The 25,373-nt window shown below is 42.3% G+C and overlaps 1 protein-coding gene across 1 annotated transcript in view; it reads left to right on the plus strand.

Annotated features, from left to right (window-relative positions):
* Window positions 1-25,373, plus strand: part of LOC137376884 (mucin-2-like) — a 134,648-nt gene that overhangs the window by 46,625 nt on the left and 62,650 nt on the right. The window contains exons 16-32 of the mRNA XM_068045841.1: window positions 933-1,188; window positions 1,268-1,320; window positions 1,431-1,531; window positions 5,136-5,287; window positions 6,506-6,644; window positions 7,028-7,138; window positions 7,245-7,424; window positions 7,547-7,786; window positions 7,875-8,031; window positions 10,334-10,462; window positions 12,120-12,254; window positions 12,909-13,103; window positions 17,675-18,019; window positions 18,332-19,079; window positions 19,428-19,562; window positions 20,058-20,938; window positions 23,411-24,738. Of these exons, the coding sequence (XP_067901942.1) occupies window positions 933-1,188; window positions 1,268-1,320; window positions 1,431-1,531; window positions 5,136-5,287; window positions 6,506-6,644; window positions 7,028-7,138; window positions 7,245-7,424; window positions 7,547-7,786; window positions 7,875-8,031; window positions 10,334-10,462; window positions 12,120-12,254; window positions 12,909-13,103; window positions 17,675-18,019; window positions 18,332-19,079; window positions 19,428-19,562; window positions 20,058-20,938; window positions 23,411-24,738 (5,285 nt within the window). The remainder of the gene's footprint in view (window positions 1-932; window positions 1,189-1,267; window positions 1,321-1,430; window positions 1,532-5,135; window positions 5,288-6,505; window positions 6,645-7,027; window positions 7,139-7,244; window positions 7,425-7,546; window positions 7,787-7,874; window positions 8,032-10,333; window positions 10,463-12,119; window positions 12,255-12,908; window positions 13,104-17,674; window positions 18,020-18,331; window positions 19,080-19,427; window positions 19,563-20,057; window positions 20,939-23,410; window positions 24,739-25,373) is intronic.

The following is a 25,373-nucleotide window of genomic DNA, read 5'->3' on the forward strand; positions in this document are numbered from 1 at the left end:
AAGTAACTTTTGTTACATTCATCATAGCTTGGTGAAGTTCAAGGCAACCATAACAAGCAATATGCCAAGAAAGAGACGCATCAATGTTGTATTCTATTTGTAGGCAGGTGTTTTAAATACGCCCAGGAACTATTTAAAAGAGGAGGGTTTAAGATGTGAGATTACAATTCAGTGAGAGCATCACCCTGACAGTAAAATGCACTCACTACTTCATTGATCCAGTCACATTTCCACAACAACAACAATTTGCATTTACATAGCACCTTTAATGTGGTAAAACATCCAATGCAGTTCACAGGAGTGTTATCAAGCAAAGTCTGACACCGAGACACTTAAGGAGATATGAGGCCAGGTGACGAAAAGCATCTTCAAACAGGTTAGGAGAATCTTAAAAGAGGAGCAAGAGGCAGAGAGGCAGAGAGGTTTAGGGAGGGAATTCCACAGCCTAGGATCTAGGCAGCTGAAGGCATGGTCACCAGTGATGGACTGATGAAAATCGGGATGTGCAACAGGCCAGAATTGGAGGAGTACAGAGATCGCAGAGCATTGCAGGGCTGGAGAAGGTTACAGGGATATGGAGGAGCAGGGCTGTGGAGGGATTTGAAAGCACAGATGAGAATTTTAAAATCCAACATTTGCTGCACTAGGAGTCAATGTTGGTCAGCAAGCACACTGCCAGTATGATAGTCTCTATTTATCATAACTTCTGATGTAAGTTTTGAGTTTGAATAATAATAAACTGAATTAAAACTAATTGCTTCTAAATATAAAAGTACTGAGGCATCAGGATATTTTCACACAAGGACTTTTTTTTAGCTAAACACTGCTGTTATTTGTCAGTGTGGATTAATAGATATTACATGCAAGTTTCTTTCATACTAGCCCTTTCAAATCCTTGACTTTTCTTATCTGTTTTAACTAATTTGTTATAGACACTTACATAAAGACCTGTCCCAAGACACTAATATACAGTTATAACATGAAGAGCTGCAGGCGCACTTGCCATTCTCTGAGTGAGAAGGATGTTACATGTGGAATCCAACATGTGCCAGTGGATGGATGTGGCTGTGCTGAAGGAATGTACATGAATGAAAAAGGCAGATGTGTGCCCTCATCTGAATGCTCATGCCTCTATCAGGGCACCCTCTTGGATCCTGGAGATATGATTAATCAAGGCGATACACACTGGTAAATTAAAGTCATCACTGTAGTGATTTTTCCCAATAATGATAATCATATGGTACTCATATAATTTGATCTTTTACAGTAAATGTCAAGATGGAAAAGTGCAGTGTATTGCATCACTATATAGAACGCAGAGTAAGTCTTGCTGTCCAGTTTAAGATACATTTGTTCATAAATATTTGGTTAATTTAAGCATTAATATTCAAATATACGACACAACCTTACAAGCATTTTGTGTTGTACAGAATGTTTGCCACCAAAGATCTATTTAAGCTGCAATACTACAGAGCCAGGCACAACAGGGGCTGAGTGTCGCAAGATTTGTGGAAACCAGAATCTGGATTGTGTGGGTATCCTAAGATTCATTTTCATGGTGAAGTATTGTAATTGTACAATTGTTTGCATATACCTATACTGGTCCACGATACAGAGCTGTAACAAAATCAGCTTTATGAGTTAGCGTTAATAAATTTTTTATGCCATTTTGAAGTATTCCATTCCTAGTTAAGAGTTTAAGTTTTATGAGTGCATCAGAACAGCAACCAGATAAACAGGAGTAAAAAGGCCCTTGGTGAGGATTGCAAGTGTGTCTTACAGCTGTGGTCAGCTTTCATTATACACTTGCTAATTGAGATTGACTGATTACATTGCATTTAAAGAAGATTTTTGGGTGATTTTATGGGGTACTTTATAAAGACTTCACAAACATTCTATCAATATTTATACTGGGAATTCTGAGGACACTATCTAAAGAGAGCGAGTGCTATGTTACTGTATCTTATTGGAAACCTTATAAGAGTCAGCAGGAGAAAGGGAGTGGGTGGTCATGGGAATCTTGTTAGGGGTCCCCCATGGTCTGCAGGAGGAATGGGAAGAAGAGATGAGGTCAAGCAGAGGAACACCAGCTGCTGGAGGAGAGAGGGAGAGGAGGGACAGGAGGGTGAGGAGGGTTCCAAATTCTTGGTGACTTGCAGCATGGTCCACAATCTGGACGATCATGCAAAACCAATCTTTACCAGCAATTGAGGCAGAGGATCAAGCTCAAAAGCCACAAGAGAAAGGAGAGGAAGAGAAGATTGAGGAGGAGGAGGAGGAAGATGGGGAGTTGTTGATGGGGGGGGAAACACCAAGGGAAGCATCAGGTAGATGGTCTGCACCTAGGAGAGATGCTCGCTACCATCTAATTGAAGACTTCCTTAGTGAGCTTTATTTATGTGTATGTTTTACATGGTTGTAGTGCTGTGAGATATGGCTGAGGTGTGAGAAATGCCTGTGCATGATGCAATATTGTGGGTTTTATGAATGTCAGTGCATAGTGAGTTGCTGGATGCAGTGTGCTGAGGTAGTGATGCTGTGCTGGCACAGTTATTGAGAAGTGTGTTTGCGATATAGAATCTTACCATAACCACTCGTGTTGAATTGGTAATTTATTTGCAGAAGTGGAACCATGTCCTGGGGACAATGTTCTAGGCTGTGACCTCCTTGGTGATCATGTCCTGAATCCACTGCATTAGCAAGCTCTGTGGCCTCCTGCCCCTTGTGGGTACAGGATATCCCTCCTCCTCTAGCACGTCCAGTGCTCTGTCGGAGAAACTGTGAGCCTTCTTCTTCATTTCTTGAGCTATCCTAATACATACCATTGTCTGTTATCCAGTGCACGTCACTCCTTCAATGGAAGTTGATGTGTGGAGGTTACATATACAACTTCACAAAAATTGCTCCTAATCATCGCTTGAGTTGTAAACATGCAAGTCCTCCAGGCACATTTAAATCATGGCAATCACCAATTAGCCCCCAAAGCCGCACGCTAATTGACTTTCAAAAAGGCAGCTCTCATTAGCACAGCATCAACTTCACGCCTGTTTTCACCCTTTCTCAAAAGTAATCCCTTTAGTTTTATTAGCAGGAATGTAGTAGATTGTAATTTTTGTCTATTTCCTAACCATGCTGTGACTGAGGAGGCCCAGAGTCATTTAGAGGTGCAGCCTTATTGAAAGAAAACCAGCGAGCTGTCCAATGCAAATGGGTATCCCAGTGTCGCTCACCAGATTATGGTGGTGCAATATCGAGTGGTCTGGGGAATGTCTGATTAGCAATAGGGTAAGTTTTGGGGGTTGGAGGATTTCCTATTTGGGAGACAACAAGGGGGGAGCCCACGTTGGCAGTGACCCATATTTTTTTTGTGAGGTTCTCAGGAGCACTCCTGCTCCTTCTGACTGCATACTGGTAATTTTAAACTTACCACTTTGGGGCACGGCACAAACTCCACCCAGTTGTCTGCCAAAAAGGCAAGCTTGGCGTCATAAGAAGGCATATTAAATGGGACTACCCCCCTGAAATATGTGGGGGTTTTGACCTCCAAGCCGTAGGGCCCTTTCAATATGATGACAAAGAAAGTGCTATGGTGAATGTGTCAGCTGTAGCTCAGTTGCCAGCACTTTTGCTTCTGTTTCATAAGGCTGTGGGTTCATATTCCACTCTGGAGACTTGCGCATAAAGTTTAGGCTGACAGTCCAGTGCACAACTGAGAGAGTGATGCAGTGTTGGAGGTATCATCTTTTGGTCGAGATGTTAAACTAAGGCTCTGTCTGCTTTCTAAGGCGGGCATTAAAGATCCCATGGCACTATTTCAAAGAACAACAGGGAAATTATCGCCAGTGCCCTGGCCAATATTTACCCCTCAATCAACATTGCAAAAACAGATTATCTGGTCATTATCACATTGCTATATGTGGGAGCTTGCTGTGTACAAATTAGCTGCCTCGTTTCCTGCATTACAACAACGACTGCACTCCAGAAAGCACCTCATTGGCTGTAAAGCACTTTGGGGTATCCTGAGGTTGTGAACGGCACTATATAAATGCAAGTCTTCCTTTTAATGGTTCGGTAAGTCCACCAACCCCATTTTGAAGACATTGGTGCCTCGTTAATGCTGAGTTGGCCAAATAAACATTAGCCCCAAAGAATGAAAGTCTAAAGAAGTTATTATGTAAGGATTTGGTCACATCCCATCTATAGTACTATGTGCCACTTTGGTCACCTAATCAAAAAAAGGACATTATTGACTTTAAGAGAGTAAGGAAGTGAGCAATAAAGATGATCCCAGGTATTAGGAATTTAACATATGAAGCAATGGTAAGGAAATTGACTTGTCTTTTTTTCAGAAAGAAACTTCAAGGTCATCGAATTGATGTTTTCGAAAGCATGAAAGGAATTGACAAGAGTGATGTAAACAATTTGTTTCTATGAGGAGAGGTTCAGGTCCAAAGAGACACATGTTAAAATTTTGGAAGTTAGGAATAAGAAGGAAAGTCAAGGGAACTTTTTTATCCAAAGCGTAATAGAGTTGTGAAATAAGTCCCAGGGAGAACATTGAAGCAGACAGTCTAATTGGATATTTAGATACAATTCTGGAGAAAGAAGCAATTAGAGAATATGATAAGAAGGTGAGGTTATTTCATTAAATAAAAAAAGATGGACTTTATTCATCTTCCTTAAAAATCCTATGTTCTTAACACTTGCGATAAGTAAAAAATGACTTGAGCCTTGTTCAGTTTAATACCCATTAAATAACTGTCACTCTTCATGGGCTCCAATATATTTCCATGTAAATACAGAAAAGAGGAAGTTAGGAGAACAAGAATGCACTTAGTTCCTGAAAATATTTTTGAAAGAGGAAGTATTAATTTTTGGCACTAACTTAAAGCAAAGGATGTCAGATTGATCGCTTGCTATCCACCCAGCCTGATTTATATGGAGAAGAAAGTCGGGGAGGGTATACAATGAGCAACCTATATGAGATCACTTGCTTTATCCCACTATCAAAAGTTAAAAATAACTCCCAGAGACTTACTACGGTAAGCTGAAATACAATCATGATCTGAGGCAAGAATTAACTTTTCTTTGCTGTTGATTTTAATCCTAGAATCTATGTTTCTTGGTTTCTACAGTACAGTGAGAAGTGTGTGTCGGGCTGTGTTTGTCCTGATGGGATGCTGGACAATAGAAATGGAAGTTGTGTTATTGAGGACAAGTGCCCCTGCATGCACAATGATTTTCATTATCCACCTGGAAGCAGAATCACAGTCGATTGTAACACTTGGTAATTTTCTAACTGCAATATAGATCTCTAAATGTTAAAACATATCATTACATGAAACCATATGTAAACCAGATTTTAGAAATCTGAACTATCAAAAGTGATCAAAATTGTGCAATACTTCTTTCCATATATAGAGTTAACAATATGTGATACAATTTAAAATGTATATATTCTATTCAAATCCCTTTATTCCATCTCTATGGTACCATATTTACCCATGTTTATTTTACTGAAATTACATTATAATATTTTCTATTATCGCAGTTCACTTCTGAAAAGTCAATAGGGCGGAATGTGATGAAGGAATAATGGCATTTGAATGGTGCTCACCATTGTTAATGTGCAAATCAACCCGCAACTTGTGGCGAGGATGAGATACCCAGTGAATTGCAAATCAGCACAAGTTGTTGGATGATATGTTTAGTTGTTAGCTACATGTAAAAGACATCTTGCCCTTAACCTCCCCATGAGTTTTATAAAGTTGCTGCATTTACATATTAACTGCCCATTAAATTTGTCACAGAAAGCTAAATCTGGTTACGAGCATATGTCCTCTTTTCAACAATGTGATAATTGTTAACGACTGCCAATCTACCCCTACTGCCTTGAGAATGAACAATTCCAACTGTGGAGTTTCACCTCTTCAGAGTGAATTGTTGTTGGAGATTTTTTTTAAAAATCAAGTTTAAATTTCTTTTTCTTACTTTTTCTTTCTGTCTCTTCTTTCTCTCATATTTCGATCTTTCACTCTATATTTCTCTTTCTGTATCTGATTGACATTGAATTTACCCACTCTATTTCACTCTCCTTTTCAGTCCTTTGTTTATTTCTCAATCATTACATTTCGTTGGTTAAGGAGACACACTGCTCCTCCTGTCATTTACCAAGGTCCAAGATGTCCGTGTCCTTGCTACGCCATTATTAGCTTGCACTTCCAGCAACATTGAAAAATAATTGAGCTGAAATGAGCAAAAAAATGTCTAACTAACTGGCCACACCATGAAATGTCCACTCCAGCAAATTCCAGCCTAAGACTACATGGGGAAAGAAGGCACCAAATTTTAACAAACCATTCAGAGTATGAGACAGATACTCATTTGAAGTTAAGAATACATCAAGTTTTTGATATCAGAGTTCCATGTGTTCTTTTGTTATTACCTGGTAAAAAGACTTTGATGTTTCTTGTATATTGCTCTCAAACCATTTTCATTTATTTAGTACTTGCCAGAAAGGCAGCTGGGTCTGCACAGATATTTCCTGCTTTGGAGCATGTACTATATATGGCAGTGGTCACTACATCACCTTTGATGGAAAGCGCTACAACTTTGATGGGAACTGTGAATATGTTGCTGCCCAGGTGAGGCTTCTTCTGCCTTTTTTTTTGGATAGTACAACCCCTCAACTAGGGCCTTAGAGACTGAGGGCTAGTAATTTTATTTCCATGCGTTTGTAATGAATCAGACTACCCCAGGAAATCCTGAGGTAACTCTCCAACTAATTTTCTTTCTCCTTTAGCATTGTGAGGAAGTGCTTGGCCTTTGTTCAAATCTTCCCCCATCAATGTGGCTCAGATTTGGAAAACAGTGGCACTGGGCATCATGGGGGTGAATTCACCTGCCGCTAGTGTTGGTCGCACGAGAATCTTCACTGCATTTAAGGCAACAAGCTGCTTTATTAGTGCAATAACACAAATATTATTTATCATTTATTGAGACAATCACGTAATTTATTTCTTTGCAGGATTACTGTGGGGATAATCTTACCAACGGCACCTTCAGTGTAATCACAGAAAATGTCCCCTGTGGAACAACTGGAACAACATGTTCTAAATCAATCAAACTGTTTTTTGAGGTAGTGTCTTTGAGTACTACTAATTCTCACTGACATTTAATTCATTTCAGATTCAATCTGTTTGCATTTGTTTGTGATGCTGAATTCCTGTTGTATCTTGCTCCAGAATTTTGAACTTAAGCTATTTGAAGGGAAACATGAAGTAATACAGCGGAATGAGAACAAAAAGATCCCTTTCACTATCCGCCCTCTTGGCCTTTATCTGACTGTGGAAGCGAACAATGGGTTGATTCTGATATGGGACAAAAAGACTGGTGTTTTTATTAAGCTGAGTCCTTCTTATCAGGTATGAGTAAACTTATTTACAACCTGAGTTTTTATTTCTGAAGTATTAGCAGATATATCTGTAGTTTTTTTTATAAGTAAACTTATTTCAACAAATGGGTGATTTTTACTCTATGATTCCAGGGTAATATTTGCGGCTTATGTGGTAATTTTGATGGAAATGCCAACAATGACTTCATGACAAGAAGCCAGTCTGTTGTTACAGATATAATTGAGTTTGGAAATTCCTGGAAGCTAACTGCCAATTGCCCGAATGTTGTGCCTGATGCCGACCCTTGTACTAAGAAACCACACCGCGTCAGCTGGGCACAGAAGCAGTGCTCCATTATTACAAGTGACATCTTTGCAAATTGTCACAGAACGGTTGTACAACTTTTTCATTTTTTAATCTCCTCATTTGCTCTATTTCTTTTTAAATACTACTAAAGTCAGGAATCTGTTTCATCAACAGGTTGATCCGAATCCATTTTATGATGCCTGCGTCCATGATTCCTGCTCTTGTGACAGTGGTGGGGACTGTGAGTGTTTTTGCACGGCGGTAGCTGCCTATGCTTTCGCCTGCAATGAAACTGGGGTATGCATTGACTGGAGGACCCCTGAAATCTGTCGTACGTATACTGCAGCATTAACATACAAAGTGTTCAAACCTTAAAAATGTAATGGATACCAGGGGACTGCATGTTATCTTTTTACAGCTCTTGCTTGATTACAGCATAGACTGGTAGTCTGAAAGCCTGCTCTCTCTGTCTTAATTGCCCTAACTTAAATGTCAGCATTGAATATTTCTGGTCTAATCTGGAAATGCTTAGTGCTGATTTGGTAACCCACGAATCCCCATTTCCTAACAGTGACATTGTATGCAGAGTAAAAAGATAATCCTAAACAAAAAAGAAATGCACAGAATGTAAATATTTTCATTGGTTGTGGATGGGTAATCAAATTCTCTAAATCATATATCTTTTAAAAAACAAATTTCAGAACAATATCAAATGAACAACTATTTTGCATTTATCACAGTGAATTAGTTACTTTTGCATTACTTTAGCCAATTTTCAGATTGCAGAATTGGATCACATAATAAGTTGGATCTCTGCTAGAACATAAGAAACAGGGGGAGCAGGAGTAGGCCATTCGGCCCCTCAAACCTGCCCCGCCATTCAATATGATCTGCCTCAGACCTCAACTCCTCTTTCATGCCACCTCTTCATAGCCCCCAACTCCCTGATATTTCAAAAATCTATCTACCTCCTCTTTAAATACTTTCAGTGATCTAGCCTCCACAACTCTCTGGGGTAGAGAATTCCAAACATTCACTACTCTCTGAGAGAAGAAATTCCTTCGCATCTCAGTTTTAAATGAGTGTCCCCTAGTTCAAAATTCCCTGACTAGTGGAAACATCTTCTCAACATCTATCTTTCAAACTCCCTCAGAATCTTGCACGTTTCAATAAGATCACCCCTCATTCTTCTAAATTCTAATGAATAAAGGCCAAACCTGTTTAGCAGTTCTTGATAAGTCAACCCCTTCACCCCAGGAATCAGCCTAGTGAATCTCTTTTGAACTGCCTCCAATGCCAGTATATCCTTTCTTAAATACGGGGACCAAAACTGTACATAGTACTCCAGGTGTGGCCTCACCAACACCCTGTACAGTTGTAACAAGACTTCCCTATTTTTAAACTCCAACCCCATAGCAATAAAGGCCAAAATTCCATTTTCCTTCTTAATTTCCTGCTGCACCTGCATGCTAACTTTTTGTGTTTCATGCACAAGAACACCCAGATCCCTCTGTGCTGCACTTTTTTGAAGTCTCTCTCCATTTAAATAATAGTCTGCCTTTTGATTCTTCCTACCAAAGTGCATGACCTCACACTTTCCTACATTAAACTCCACCTGCCAAGATTTTGCCCACTCACTCAACCTATCTAAATACCCTTTCAGATTCCTTATGTCCTCATCACAACATGCCCTCCCACCTATTTTTGTATCGTCAGCAAATTTGGATATATTACACTCTGCCCCCTCCTCCAAATGATTAATATAGATAGTAAATAATTGAGGCCTTAGGACTGATCTTTGTGGCACTCCACTAGTTATGTCTTTCCAACCTGAAAAAAAACCATTAACCCCGACTCTGTGTCTTCTGTGAGTTAACCAATCCTCAATCCATGCTAATACATTACCCCCAATACAGTGAGTTCCTATCTTGTGCAACAATCTTTTATGTGGCACCTTATCGAATGCCTTCTGGAAATCCAAATACACTACATCTACCAGTTCCCCTTTATCAACTCTGCTTGTTATATCCTCAAAGAACTCTAGCAAATTTGTCAAACATGATTTCCCTTTCACAAAACCATGTTGATTCTGATTGCGTTAAGCTTTTCTAAATGTCCTGCTATTTCTTCCTTAATAATGGACTCCAGCATTTTCCCAATGACCGATATTAGGCTGACTGGTTTATAGTTTCTGCTTTTTGTCTCCCTCCCTTCTTGAACTAATTATGCTACTAATTATATCTGAATATCTATTATCATAAACAGCACATTAAGGAAAGAAAAGAAGCACTGATGAATCACCAGCAAATGCTATCAATAAAAAGAGATACTGAGGGATGGGTAGTAAATACCAACAATAGAAAGATACTGAAAGATGTTTAGTAAATATAAGAAATAGAAAAAAGATACTGAGGAATGAAGATGAGAGAAAAAGAAACTGAAGGACAGACAAGAGGAAGCTGATAAATGGAGATACTTGGATGGTTAAAAGGGAAGGAAAAGAGATACTAAGGAGAGTCAGAAGATACCAATGATTGAAAGAATAATCTGATGGCAAGGTAAAATTATGAAGTATCGGGTAAACTTTTAAAATCAAGTAGTAAGTAATGAATATCCATTTTCTGCTGTTTCAGCCATGTACTGCAGTTTCTACAACCCTTCTCCTGAAATGTGTGAATGGCATTATTATCCTTGTGGATTCCCCTGCTTTCAATCTTGTCTCAACCCACTTGGTCTCTGCAATACCACGTTCCAGTTGGAAGGTAAATGTCCCTTTGATTTTTAGCAAAACTTTCATACAGTACAGGAATATATTGCCGCTCTGTTTATCCTGTCAACAAGAACAATAACAACTTATATTGTGTCTAATACAGGAAAAGATCTCAAAGTGTTTCAGTATAATAATTTCCTGTGTAATCCCATTTGCAACTGAAAATGGAGACATAGCTGAGCTGCCAAGAGGCAAAAACTGCAGGTTTCTGCAGACCTCCACCAGTAGGTGGGGAAAAGTAAGTTGCAGTAAAACAGCTGGTGTGTTTTTCTGCACTAATGGCAGATAGTATGGCAGTGATAGTGCCCAGTCTATTCCAACATTGGCCAGCATTTTTCTCCAACCTGCTCTCCTTTCGTATGTGCAAGCAGTGTTTCGACCACACTTCTGACCAAACAATGCTGGTGGAAGGGGAGCAGCCGTGAGGAATCTCCTGGCCTAAGTCACTGTCAAACTGTGCACTATTGCTGCAGGTCTTATCACAGGTTTTATACTTCACTTTAAATAAAGCCTTTGAGCTAATTTTCAGATTTTCTGCTACTGCCCAGAAGTTTTGCAGGCTTTCGATGCACATCATGAAATTGTGACAGTGTGAACTATTGATATGAGTGGCCAACAGACTCGATTCCCTGCCAGCAGCTGGAACTCAGAAAGTCATCCTCTAATCTTAACTGGATTTTAGCTTTTTGCTGCTGTTTGGATACAACTTCATGAGGTTGAATTTATCCCACAGCATGTTTCGGATGACAGGCGCAGGGCAAATGAAAAATGCACTTGTGCCCCTAAATTTCAGGTCCTACATATTTTAACTCCTCAACTTTATTAAAATGCTGCTGGACTAATTCCTGTCCAGAATAGGAATGAAAAGGTACAAAGAGACTTCCAGCTGGCAAAAACAGGAAGCCCTTGGTAAGTGGAAAGAAGGGCATTTTGGGACGGTCTCATAAGAGAGAAATGAAAGTTGTTGCTGTTGTTGGAGGAGTCTGGAGCAGTGAGGCTACGATATACTTTGTTGGGCCTGGTGGAGTATTTCTACTCCTCCGGCTCCAAAACAGAATTTTCTTTGACTTAACCTGGAGAGTATCTTTGCCCTTCCTATAAGGTGCTGACTTGTTTCCACCTGGCTGGAAAGCAGTGGTGGTTTCCCCACTCAGGCCCTGGTTAATATGCCATCGGGGTGCTGCATAAATTCATGAGGCCCCCTTGTGTTTTAGGCAGATGCCTCATTTGCTGGCAGACCCCAGTGTGCTAATATCAGAAATGATGGGAAAAGGTTAAGTACCGAGCAGTAACTTGTTCATTTTAAAATTCCCACTGGCAGGTCAGCTTTAAGTCAATGTCAGTGAATTTGCTCACAGTGACATGTTGCACAAATCCAAAAACTGGTCCTGCATGTTGTTAGCAAGTAATATGTGCATTTAACAGACAATGAAACTGTCATGAATAACAGAAAGCACTTCACCTGCACTGGGATGCAACAAGATTTGTTCCAAAGCCAGTATAAACAGGCTTAAACAAGAACAACAGGCATTTAGTTAATCTGAAATAGTTTTGTTTCATGTAATTTAACAGTGCTAATTTAGGTTTTTGTTCAATAGTCTGAAAAAAACACTTTCTTTCATGTTTTTGTGTTGAATTTTTTTCCTTAGGATGTTACCCCAAATGCCCAGATGATACACCCATCTATGATGAACATACCAAGCAGTGTGTTGCTCAGTGTGGCTGCTATGATGCAAATGGAAAGCATTATGAAATTAATGAAACTGTTGAAACCACCAACAACTGTGAGAAATGGTACATATTGATCTCCTATTTGCATTTTTAATAAGCTAAGACGTTAAACTGTACAATGTGACACAGATATTTCATTTCAAAGTTTCATCTTGGCTCAGTCTGAGTCAGAAGTTTGTGAGTACAAGTCTCACTCCAACCCTAAATCTAGACTAACACTTCAGTGCACTACTAGAGTTCAATGTTAAATATCCTGAGACAATTTGTGAACATGAATTTTCCTGATGTTTGGACCAACATTTTGTTGGCTACCACCATTTAAGAAAGAATAACCGGGTATTAATCTCATTTGCGGCTTGTAGAATTTTGTGTGCAAATTGCCTGCAGCCTTTGCGTGCATAACAATGGTGACTGCATTTCAAAATAATTTATTAGTTGTAAAGTTCGTAGGGACTTCTAAAGAATATGGCAATGTGCCATATAAGTTACAAATGCAAATTCTTCTATTCACTATCATGATGTGAAGCTTTTATAAAACAGAAGATTCTTTATTTTCAGCTTGTGCACACCAGAGGGTATTAAATGCATGAATGACAGCAGTGGCAAGTATTAATTTCATTTGTTTACTACAAAGTAAATTAATTGCATAGTTTAGGATGAAATTATGAATTTCAATTCTCACATCGTCCTGTGATTTTTCTTTACAGCTTGTGTCTGTATATACAATGGCACAGTGTACCATCCAAATGAAGTTATCTACAACATAACAGATGGCCTAGGAGACTGCATAATAGCATATTGTGCTGACAATGGAACAATTATTAGAATAATAAAGCCTTGTGAAACAAAGCCCACAACAACGCCACTGACTGTTTCTTCATCTTCAATCACAGCTAGTACAGGTAATACTTTTGTGTCAGTTTTTTCCTTCTTTATTAATCGAGCTGCTCAAAGAAGATGGAAATAGAATGTCCTTTTAAGGTTAGAATACTCTGCCTTCTTGAAATAAATGGTGGATTCACTAACAGATCATGTAACAGATCGAAACTCTGGATTTGTTTGATTGACAGATCAGTGGGAAAGTTTGAATGTATAAAGCATGCAAACGATTTAGCCATTCATTGCCAGATCCTGCTGGATCATATCAAGTATTATCCGCCTCTCCTTTGACAAAACTGCTCATTACTCCAGGATTATCCTGGAATGCAAAGATATCCCATGGCTTTGTTTCTCCGCAATCAACGGTCTCCTTAAACCACACTTTACTCCTCGACCTTCACTTCCAATAACAAGTGCGAAGAGCACATGAACTTGTTTTGGAATGAGGCCATCTGTGTAGCTGCCTCTGCCAAATCCATCCCTTCCCCTTGTCCACCAAGCCAATTTTCCCCCAAGACTCCCTCATGCCTAAACCCTGAACTTGCATCTTTTTCTCGTTTCTAACATGAAAATTTCCAACAATGGTTTCCCTTCCCACACCCATACCATTACCTCTGGAGTCCGGCAAGGATCTATCCTCAACACCCTCCTACTTCTCATGCACGCACCACCCCCCCCCCCCCCACCCTGTGACATCATCTGAAGACTTGAGGTCAGGTTCTGCATGCATGCTGATAACACCCACCTCTACTTCACCATCACCTCTCTCAACCCCTCCACTGTTGATTTGTCCTCAGACTGTTTCTCTAACATACAGTTCCGAATAAGCTGTGGTTCCCTCCAGTTGAACATTGGGATCACTGAAGCCATTGCTTTCAGCCCCCATCGCACAGTCCATTCTCTAGCTACTGATTTCAACTCCCTTCCTGGCCAGTGTCTCAAACTAAACATAAGAACGTAAGAAATAGGACCATGAGTAGGCCATAAGGCCCCACAAACCTGCTCTACCATTCAAGATCATGGCTTATCCCTAACTTCAATCCCACTTTCCCACCCAATCCTCATGTCCATTAATTCCCCTGAAGTCCAAAAGTCTATCTATCTCAGACTTGACTGAACATCCGCAACCGTCTGGGGTACAGAAACCCAAAGATTCATGAAGCAATTCCTCCTCATCTCAATCTTAAATGATCAAACCTTATGCTGAGACTATGTGCCCTAGTTTTTGACTCTCCAGCCAGGGAAAACAACCTCTCAGCATTTATCCTGTCAAGCCTCAGAATTCCATATGTTTCAATGAGGTCACCTGGCATTCTTCAACTCCAGAGAGTATAGGCCCATTCTACTCAATCATTCCTCATAGGGAAAGCCTCGCAGCACAGAAATCTAGTCAACCTTTGCTGTACCACCTCCAAGGCAAGTGTATCTTTCCTTAGATAAGGAAATCAAAACTGTGCATAGTACTTCCTTACTCTTGTACTGCAATCCCCTTCAAATAAAGACCAACAATCCATTTGCCTTCCTAATTGTGTGCTGGCTTTGTATGTTTCTTGTACGGGGATGCCTAAACCTCTCTGAACTTCAACATTTTAATGTTTCTCACCATTAAAAAAAAATCTGATTTTCTGTGGCTGCCAAAATATATAACCTCCCATTTCTCCACATTATACTCCATCTGCCATCTTTTGCCCACTCACTTAACCTGTCCATATCCCTTTGCAGACTCAGTGCCCTCATCACAGCTTGCTAACCCACCTAGCTTTGTTTCATCAGCAACCTTGGATATATTAGTCTTGGTCCCCTCATCTAAGTCATTAAGTTGTAAATAGCTGAAGCCACAGCACTGATCCTTGCAGGACCCCAGCAGTTACAGCCTGCTAACTTGAAAATGCCCTGGCCCAGATTGTTCACAATCTCGGTGCTGTATCTGACAATGAACTGAGCTTCTGATTCAAAAGTAAAAACTACTTGCATTTATATAAGACTTTTAACATAGTAACAACATTCCATGGTGCTACACATGTGTGTTAGAGAGATTTAGGGAGGATATTCCATAGCTTAGGTTTTAGCCAGTTAAAGGCATGGAAGCCAATGGTGAAGTGATGAAAATCAAGGATACGCAAGAGGCCAGAATTGAAGAAGCACAGAGATCTTGGAGATTTGTAGGACTGTCAGAGGCTACATAGAAAGGGTGGGGAGAGGCCATGGGGGATATGATCACAAGGATGGAAATTTTAAAATTGAGGATTTGCTGGACCAGAAGCCAATGTAAGTCATTCAATGTAAGTGATAGGTGCATGGGACTTGATACCAGTTTGGATACAGGCAGTAGATTCTTCTTGGATGAGGTCAAGCTTATTAAAGAGTGGAAGATAGGAAGTTAGCCAGGAGAGTGTTGGAATAATTGAACCTAGAGGTAATAAAATCGCAGTTGAAAGTTTTAACATGAGATTTAGCGAAGGCAAGGGCAGAGATGGGCGATATTATGGAGATGGATGTACTCAATCAAATTGGTAGGTAGATGACCTGCTGTCAAATATCTGTCAATATTGCTCTTGGACCAGTAGCCTGAAGTGCACAAGAATTGGTTGACTTGTCTCACTTTCTAGTTGCTCTCTGTCCCCAGCATGTGTATTGGCAGCCTGGTTATTATCAGGAGATTGCCAAGTGGAAACGAAGGGCTGGATTCTACCGGGCCCCCAACGTCAGGGTTGTGGCGGGGGAGGGGGGTCAGAAAACGCCTCCAGGAGATGTCTATCACAGGCCCCGATGCCAGGAAGGCCCGGTCCCATATCGCCAGCGGCGGTGAGGCCTCGTGGTGGCCTCCCCACTGCTCGGCGACGGGAGCAGGATTTAAATATGGTAATAAATGTAAATTACTGAATTCATATCTTACCTGCTCCCACTGGACATCCTGCTGTGATATTAAGGTGGGTTGCCAGGACTCACGCTCCTTCGGATCTCCATTTGGAGATCTGAGGCGGAACATTGGTGGGGAGGGTGGAGGAGGTACGTATGTCAGTGTGGGAGTGGGGGGGAAGCGACTCAAACAAATGTGGTGGAGGGTGTGGTGGGCAGGGGTAAAGTTAAAAGTTTGTGAATCTTGGGTGGAGAGGAAGGTCAGGTGCACAGGTAAGTATTTTGGGGGGAGAAGGCAAGGAATGCGTGTATTGTTATTGGGGGTGGGTGGGAGAGGGGCTAGAAACATGTATGTAATTTTTAAAAAATTAATTTTATTGAACTTTCCCTTGAAAAATTTAAATTAAATGTAAGGGCTGGAAGCCCTTTAGAAAATGGATGCCATTGCCAGGGACAGATCGCCCGCTCCCTGCACGTCACCGGGCAGTGTTGGGGGAGGGGTGATGGTGGGGTGGGGGTGGAGGGCGATCCACCCTGGCCATGTAAATGAGCTGCCATGTATAATATCACGGCAGCTCCGCGGAGTAAAACCCACACATGCAGTCTGCCATCTTAAAATCCAGGCCTAAGAATGGGACAGAATTCATAAGTACCAGTTATGATTAGATTAGATTTTTAGATTAGAGATACAGCACTGAAACAGGCCCTTCGGCCCACCGAGTCTGTGCCGAACATCAACCACCCATTTATACTAATCCTACACTAATCCCATATTCCTACCAAACGTCCCCACCTGTCCCTATATTTCCCTACCACCTACCTATACTAGTGACAATTTATAATGGCCAATTTACCTATCAACCTGCAAGTCTTTTGGCTTGTGGGAGGAAACCGGAGCACCCGGAGAAAACCCACGCAGACACAGGGAGAACTTGCAAACTCCACACAGGCAGTACCCGGAATCGAACCCAGGTCGCTGGAGCTGTGAGGCTGCGGTGCTAGCCACTGTGCCGCGCCTTATGTAGCATAGTCCCGTCAGGCCATCAATGTACATTTTTACTCAAACAATTCATGCCACTGTATTTGATCATAATGCAATATGTTAATATATTACAAGGCCCATTTTTCAAATAAATTTTTGATTCTCCATTTGTATTAACATTGATATAATCTGTGCATTTTTGAGACATGTATTTTGCTTTGTCTTCAGTGATTATCAGATCAACTTCAACTGTTCCCACAACTAGCAAAATACAGACCAGTAAGTAACCTTAAAAATCAATAGCAACGTAAAACATTTTAAATAATATTTAAAATGGATCTATCACTGCATGTATGTCAATGCCAAACTATCTTGAACACTGTAATGTTTGCCAATGTTGCCTGAGGAAACAGAATCAATAGCATCAGGAAGCAGATCTAGTATATTGACATCAAGTGCAAATAACGTAATCCTACATTTCAACAAACTTTGTCATTTTACAGTTCAGTTAAAAGTAATTAACAAGAGATTTTATATATAATTGGCGTGCACAGAGAGCAGTACTCAGCTAAAGATAGCATTTGTTTATGGATGGATGATTCTCAGTAAATTTCACAGTTCCAGTTTATTGGCAGTGGTTATATAAAGTTTTGCATCTGTATTGATCGTTTTCATGAACTGTAGAGTTTAATATAAATCAATTACAGTAAAAAAAATTGTATCTGTCACAGTGAATATTTTAATTCTCCACAGCTACTTGTGTGATAGTGGAAAAATGCGAGTGGACCGACTGGATAAGTGTAAGCAAACCTAACCCTGGTTATGGCGGAGGTGATTTTGAAACATATGATAAAATTAAGGACCATGGATATGCAATCTGTGATGTTCCAAGTAACATCGACTGCAGAGCCATACATGCACCAGAGCTAGATATCGACGAACTTGAACAAAGAGTGCAGTGCAATGTCACTTTTGGGCTCATATGCAGAAACAAAGACCAACATTACAACCAACAATGCTATGACTATGAAATACAGGTGCTGTGTTGTAATTTCATCTGTCAACCTCCAACAACGACACTGGAACCAACAACAACACTGGAACCAACAACTACCACCACACAAATTACAACAACCCGACAAAGATCGACCACTACAACAGTCCCTCCAACCACAACTTCAGCACGAACCACACCCACAACAATATCTCCAAAACCTCCAATAACAACTACAACTACAATTTGCACGACTGAAATATCGGAAACTACTGAATCAACAATCACCACAATGCCACATTCAACTAAGAGCACAACAACAGAAATACCTATAACATCAACTACAACCACCACAACAACATCACCAAAAACACCAACTCCACACTCATCTACAACTCCACATTCAAGTACATCGACCACTACAACAGTCCCTCCAACTACAACCACAACCCCTCCCACAACCACAACAACATCTCCAACAACCACAACAACATCAACTCCAACTCCACACTCGTCCACAACTCCACATTCAACTACATCGACCACTACAACAGTCCCTCCAACTACAACCACAACCCCACCCACAACCACAACAACATCAACTCCAACTCCACACTCGTCCACAACTCCATATTCAACTACATCGACCACTACAACAGTCCCTCCAACTACAACCACAACCCCACCCACAACCACAACAACATCAACTCCAACTCCACACTCGTCCACAACTCCACATTCAACTACATCGACCACTACAACAGTCCCTCCAACTACAACCACAACCCCACCCACAACAACAACAACATCAACTCCAACTCCACACTCGTCCACAACTCCACATTCAACTACATCGACCACTACAACAGTCCCTCCAACTACAACCACAACCCCTCCCACAACCACAACAACATCTCCAACAACCACAACAACATCAACTCCAACTCCACACTCGTCCACAACTCCACATTCAACTACATCGACCACTACAACAGTCCCGCCAAGTACAACCACAACCCCTCCCACAACCACAACAACATCTCCAACAACCACAACAACATCAACTCCAACTCCACACTCGTCCACAACTCCACATTCAACTACATCGACCACTACAACAGTCCCTCCAACTACAACCACAACCCCACCCACAACCACAACAACATCAACTCCAACTCCACACTCGTCTACAACACCACATTCAACCACAACAACTATTTGCACGACTGAAACACCAGAAACTACTGAATCAACAATCTCCACAACACCACATTCAACTAGGAGCACAACCACAGAAATACCTCCAACATCAACTGCAACCCCCACAACAACATCTCCAACAACACCAACATCAACTCCAACACGACACTCGTCTACAACTCCACATTCAACGACATCGACCACTACAACAGTCCCTCCAACTACAACCACAACCACACCCACAACCACACCAACATCAACTCCAACTCCACACTTGTCTACAACTCTACATTCAACTACACCGACCACTACAACAGTCCCTCCAACTACAACCACAACCCCACCCACAACAACACCAACATCAACTCCAACACAACACTCGTCTACAACTCCACATTCAATGACATCGACCACTACAACAGTCCCTCCAACTACAACCACATCCCCTCTCACAATTACAACAACATCTGCAACAACCACAACAACATCAATTCCAAAGCCACCCTCATCAACTACTCCACATTCAACTACATCGACCACTACAACAGTCCCTCCAACTACAACCACAACCCCACCCACAACCACAACAACATCAACTCCAACTCCACACTCGTCTACAACTCCACATTCAACTGCAACTACTATTTGCACGACTGAAACACCAGAAACTACTGAATCAACAATCTCCACAACATCACATTCAACTCGGAGCACAACCACAGAAACACCTCCAGCAACAACTACAACCACCACAACAACATCTCCAACAACACCAACATCAACTCCAACACCACTCTCGCCTACAACTCCACATTCAACTACATCGACCACTACAACAGTCCCTCCAACTACAACCACAACCCCACCCACAACCACAACATCAACCCCAACTCCACAATCGTCTACAACTCCACATTCAACTACATCGACCACTACAACAGTCCCTCCAACTACAACCACAACCCCACCCACAACCACAACAACATCAACTCCAACTCCACACTCGTCTACAACTCCACATTCAACTACATCGACCACAACAACAGTCCCTCCAACTACAACCACAACCCCTCCCACAACCACAACAACATCTCCAACAACCACAACAAAATCAACTCCAAAGCCACCCTCGTCAACTACTCCACATTCAACTACATCAACCACGACAACAGTCCCTCCAACTACAACCACAACACCTTCCACAACCACAACAACATCTCCAACAACCACAACAACATCAACTCCAACTCCACACTCGTCTACAACTCCACATTCAACGACATCGACCACTACAACAGTCCCTCCAACTACAACCACAACCCCTCCCACGACCACAACAACATCTCCAACAACCACAACAACATCATCTCCAACTCCACACTCGTCTACAACTCCACATTCAACTGCAACTACTATTTGCACGACTGAAACACCAGAAACTACTGAATCAACAATCTCCACAACATCACATTCAACTCGAAGCACAACCACAGAAACACCTCCAACATCAACTACAACCACCACAACAACATCTCCAACAACACCAACATCAACTCCAACACCACTCTCGTCTACAACTCCACATTCAACGACATCGACCACTACAACAGTCCCTCCAACTACAACCACAATCCCACCCACAACCACAACATCAACCCCAACTCCACACTCGTCTACAACTCCACATTCAACTACATCGACCACTACAACAGTCCCTCCAACTACAACCACAATCCCACCCACAACCACAACATCAACCCCAACTCCACACTCGTCTACAACTCCACATTCAACGACATCGACCACTACAACAGGCCCTCCAAGTACAACCACAACCCCTCCCACAACCACAGCAACATCTCCAACAACCACAACAACATCAACTCCAACTCCACACTCGTCTACAACTCCACATTCAACTACATCGACCACTACAACAGTCCCTCCAACTACAACCACAACCCCACCCACAACCACAACTACATCAACTCCAACTCCACACTCGTCTACAACTCCACATTCAACGACATCGACCACTACAACAGGCCCTCCAAGTACAACCACAACCCCTCCCACAACCACAGCAACATCTCCAACAACCACAACAACATCAACTCCAACTCCACAGTCGTCTACAACTCCACATTCAACTACATCGACCCCTACAACAGTCCCTCCAACTACAATCAAAACCCCACCCACAACCGCAAGAACATCAACTCCAACTCCACACTCGTCTACAACTACACATTCAACTACAACTACTATTTGCACGACTGAAACACCAGAAACTACTGAATCAACAATCTCCACAACACCACATTCAACTAGCAGCTCAACCACAGAAATACCTCCAACATCTCCAACAACACCAACATCAACTCCAACTCCACACTCATCTACAACTCCACATTCAACTACACCGACCACTACAACAGTCCCTCCAACTACAACCACAACCCCTCCCACAACCACAGCAACATCTCCAACAACCACAACAACATCAACTCCAACTCCACAATCGTCTACAACTCCACATTCAACGACATCGACCACTACAACAGTCCCTCCAACTACAACCACAACCCCACCCACAACCACAACTACATCAACTCCAACTCCACACTCGTCTACAACTCCACATTCAACGACATCGACCACTACAACAGTCCCTCAAACTACAACCACAACCCCACCCGCAACCACAACAACATCTCCAACAACCACAACAACATCAACCCCAACTCCACAATCGTCTACAACTCCACATTCAACTACATCGACCACTACAACAGTCCCTCCAACTACAACCACAACCCCACCCACAACCACAACTACATCAACTCCAACTCCACAAACGTCTACAACTCCACATTCAACTCCATCGACCACTACAACAGTCCCTCCAACTACAACCACAACCCCACCCACAACCACAACAACATCAACTCCAACACCACACTCGTCTACAACTCCACATTCAACTACATCGACCACTACAACAGTCCCTCCAACTACAACCACAACCCCTCCCACAACCACAACAACATCTCCAACAACCACAACAACATCAACTCCAACACCACACTCGTCTACAACTCCACATTCAACTACATCGACCACTACAACAGTCCCTCCAACTACAACCACAACCCCACCCACAACCACAACAACATCAACTCCAACTCCACACTCGTCTGCAACTCCACATTCAACTGCAACTACTATTTGCACGACTGAAACACCAGAAACTACTGAATCAACAATCTCCACAACATCACATTCAACTGGGAGCACAACCACAGAAACACCTCCAACATCAACTACAACTACCACAACAACATCTCCAACAACACCAACATCAACTCCAACACCACACTCGTCTACAACTCCACATTCAACTACATCGACCACGACAACAGTCCCTCCAACTACAACCACAACCCCTCCCACAACCACAACAACATCTCCAACAACCACAACAACATCAATTCCAACTCCACACTCGTCTACAACTCCACATTCAACTACATCGACCACTACAACAGTCCCTCCAACTACAACCACAACCCCTCCCACAACCACAACAACATCTCCAACAACCACAACAACATCAATTCCAACTCCACACTCGTCTACAACTCCACATTCAACTACATCGACCACTACAACAGTCCCTCCAACTACAACCACAACCCCACCCACAACCACAACTACATCAACTCCAACTCCACACTCGACAACTACTCCACATTCAACTACATCAACCACGACAACAGTCCCTCCAACTACAACCACAACCCCTCCCACAACCACAACAACATCTCCAACAACCACAACAACATCAATTCCAACTCCACACTCGTCTACAACTCCACATTCAACTGCATCGACCACTACAACAGTCCCTCCAACTACAACCACAACCCCTCCCACAACCACAACAACATCTCCAACAACCACAACAACATCAATTCCAACTCCACACTCGTCTACAACTCCACATTCAACTACATCGACCACTACAACAGTCCCTCCAACTACAACCACAACCCCTCCCACAACCACAACAACATCTCCAACAACCACAACAACATCAATTCCAACTCCACACTCGTCTACAACTCCACATTCAACTACATCGACCACTACAACAGTCCCTCCAACTACAACCACAACCCTTCCCACAACCACAACAACATCTCCAACAACCACAACTACATCAACTCCAACTCCACACTCGTCTACAACTCCACATTCAACTACAACTACTATTTGCACGACTGAAACACCAGAAACTACTGAATCAACAATCTCCACAACACCACATTCAACTAGGAGCTCAACCACAGAAATACCTCCAACATCAACTACAACCACCACAACAACATCTCCAACAACACCAACATCAACTCCAACATCACACTCATCTACAACTCCACTTTCAACGACATCGACCTCTACAAGAGTCCCTCCAACTACAACCACAACCCCACCCACAACCACAACGACATCAACTCCAACTCCACATTCGTCTACAACTCCACATTCAACTACATCGACCCCTACAACAGTCCCTCCAACTACAACCATAACCCCACCCACAACCACAACTACATCAACTCAAACTCCACAGTCGTCTACAACTCCACATTCAACTACATCGACCAGTACAACAGTCCCTCCAACTACAACCACAACCCCTCCCACAACCACAACAACATCTCCAACAACCACAACAACATCAACTCCAACTCCACACTTGTCTACAACTCCACATTCAACTACATCGACCACTACAACAGTCCCTCCAACTACAACCACAACCACAACTACATCAACTCCAACTCCACACTCGTCAACTACTCCACATTCAACAACATCAACCACGACAACAGTCCCTCCAACTACAACCACAACCCTTCCCACAACCACAACAACATCTCCAACAACCACAACAACATCAACTCCAACTCCACACTCGTCTACAACTCCACATTCAACTACATCGACCACTACAACAGTCGCTCCAACTACAACCACAACCCCACCCACAACCACAACAACATCAACTCCAACTCCACACTCGTCCACAACTCCACATTCAACTCCATCGACGACTACAACAGTCCCTCCAACTACAATCACGTCCCCTCTAACAACCTCAACAACATCAACTCCAACTCCACACTCGTCTACAACTCCACATTCAACTACAACTACTATTTGCACGACTGAAACACCAGAAACTACTGAATCAACAATCTCCACAACACCACATTCAACTAGTAGCTCAACCACAGAAATACCTCCAACATCAACTGCAACCATCACAACAACATCTCCAACAACACCAACATCAACTCCAACAGCACGCTCGTCTACAACTCCACATTCAACGACATCGACCACTACAACAGTCCCTCCAATTACAACCACAACTCCAACCACAACGACATCAACTCCAACTCCACACTCGTCTACAACTCCACATTCAGCTACATCGACCACTACAACAGTCCCTCCAACTACAACCACAACCCCACCTACAACCACAACAACATCAACCCCAACTCCACAAACGTCCACAACTCCACATTCAACTACATCGACCACTACAACAGTCCCTCCAACTACAACCACAACCCCTCCCACAACCACAACAACATCTCCAACAACCACAACAACATCAACTCCAACTCCACACTCGTCTACAACTCCACATTCAACTACATCGACCACTACAACAGTCCCTCCAACTACAACCACAACCCCTCCCACAACCACAACAACATCTCCAACAACCACAACAACATCAACTCCAACTCCACACTCGTCTACAACTCCACATTCAACTACATCGACCACTACAACAGTCCCTCCAACTACAACCACAACTCCACCCACAACCACAACTACATTAACTCCAACTCCACACTCGTCAACTACTCCACATTCAACTACATCAACCACGACAACAGTCCCTCCAACTACAACCACAACCCTTCCCACAACCACAACAACATCTCCAACAACCACAACAACTTCAACCCCAACTCCACACTCATCTACAACTCCACATTCAACTACATCGACCACTACAACAGTCCCTCCAGCTGCAACCACAACCCCTCCCACAACCACAACAACATCTCCAACAACCACAACAACATCAATTCCAACTCCACACTCGTCTACAACTCCACATTCAACTACATCGACCACTACAACAGTCCCTCCAACTACAACCACAACCCC

This window comes from Heterodontus francisci, chromosome 14, assembly GCF_036365525.1.
Source record: "Heterodontus francisci isolate sHetFra1 chromosome 14, sHetFra1.hap1, whole genome shotgun sequence".
Classification (NCBI taxonomy): domain Eukaryota; kingdom Metazoa; phylum Chordata; class Chondrichthyes; order Heterodontiformes; family Heterodontidae; genus Heterodontus; species Heterodontus francisci.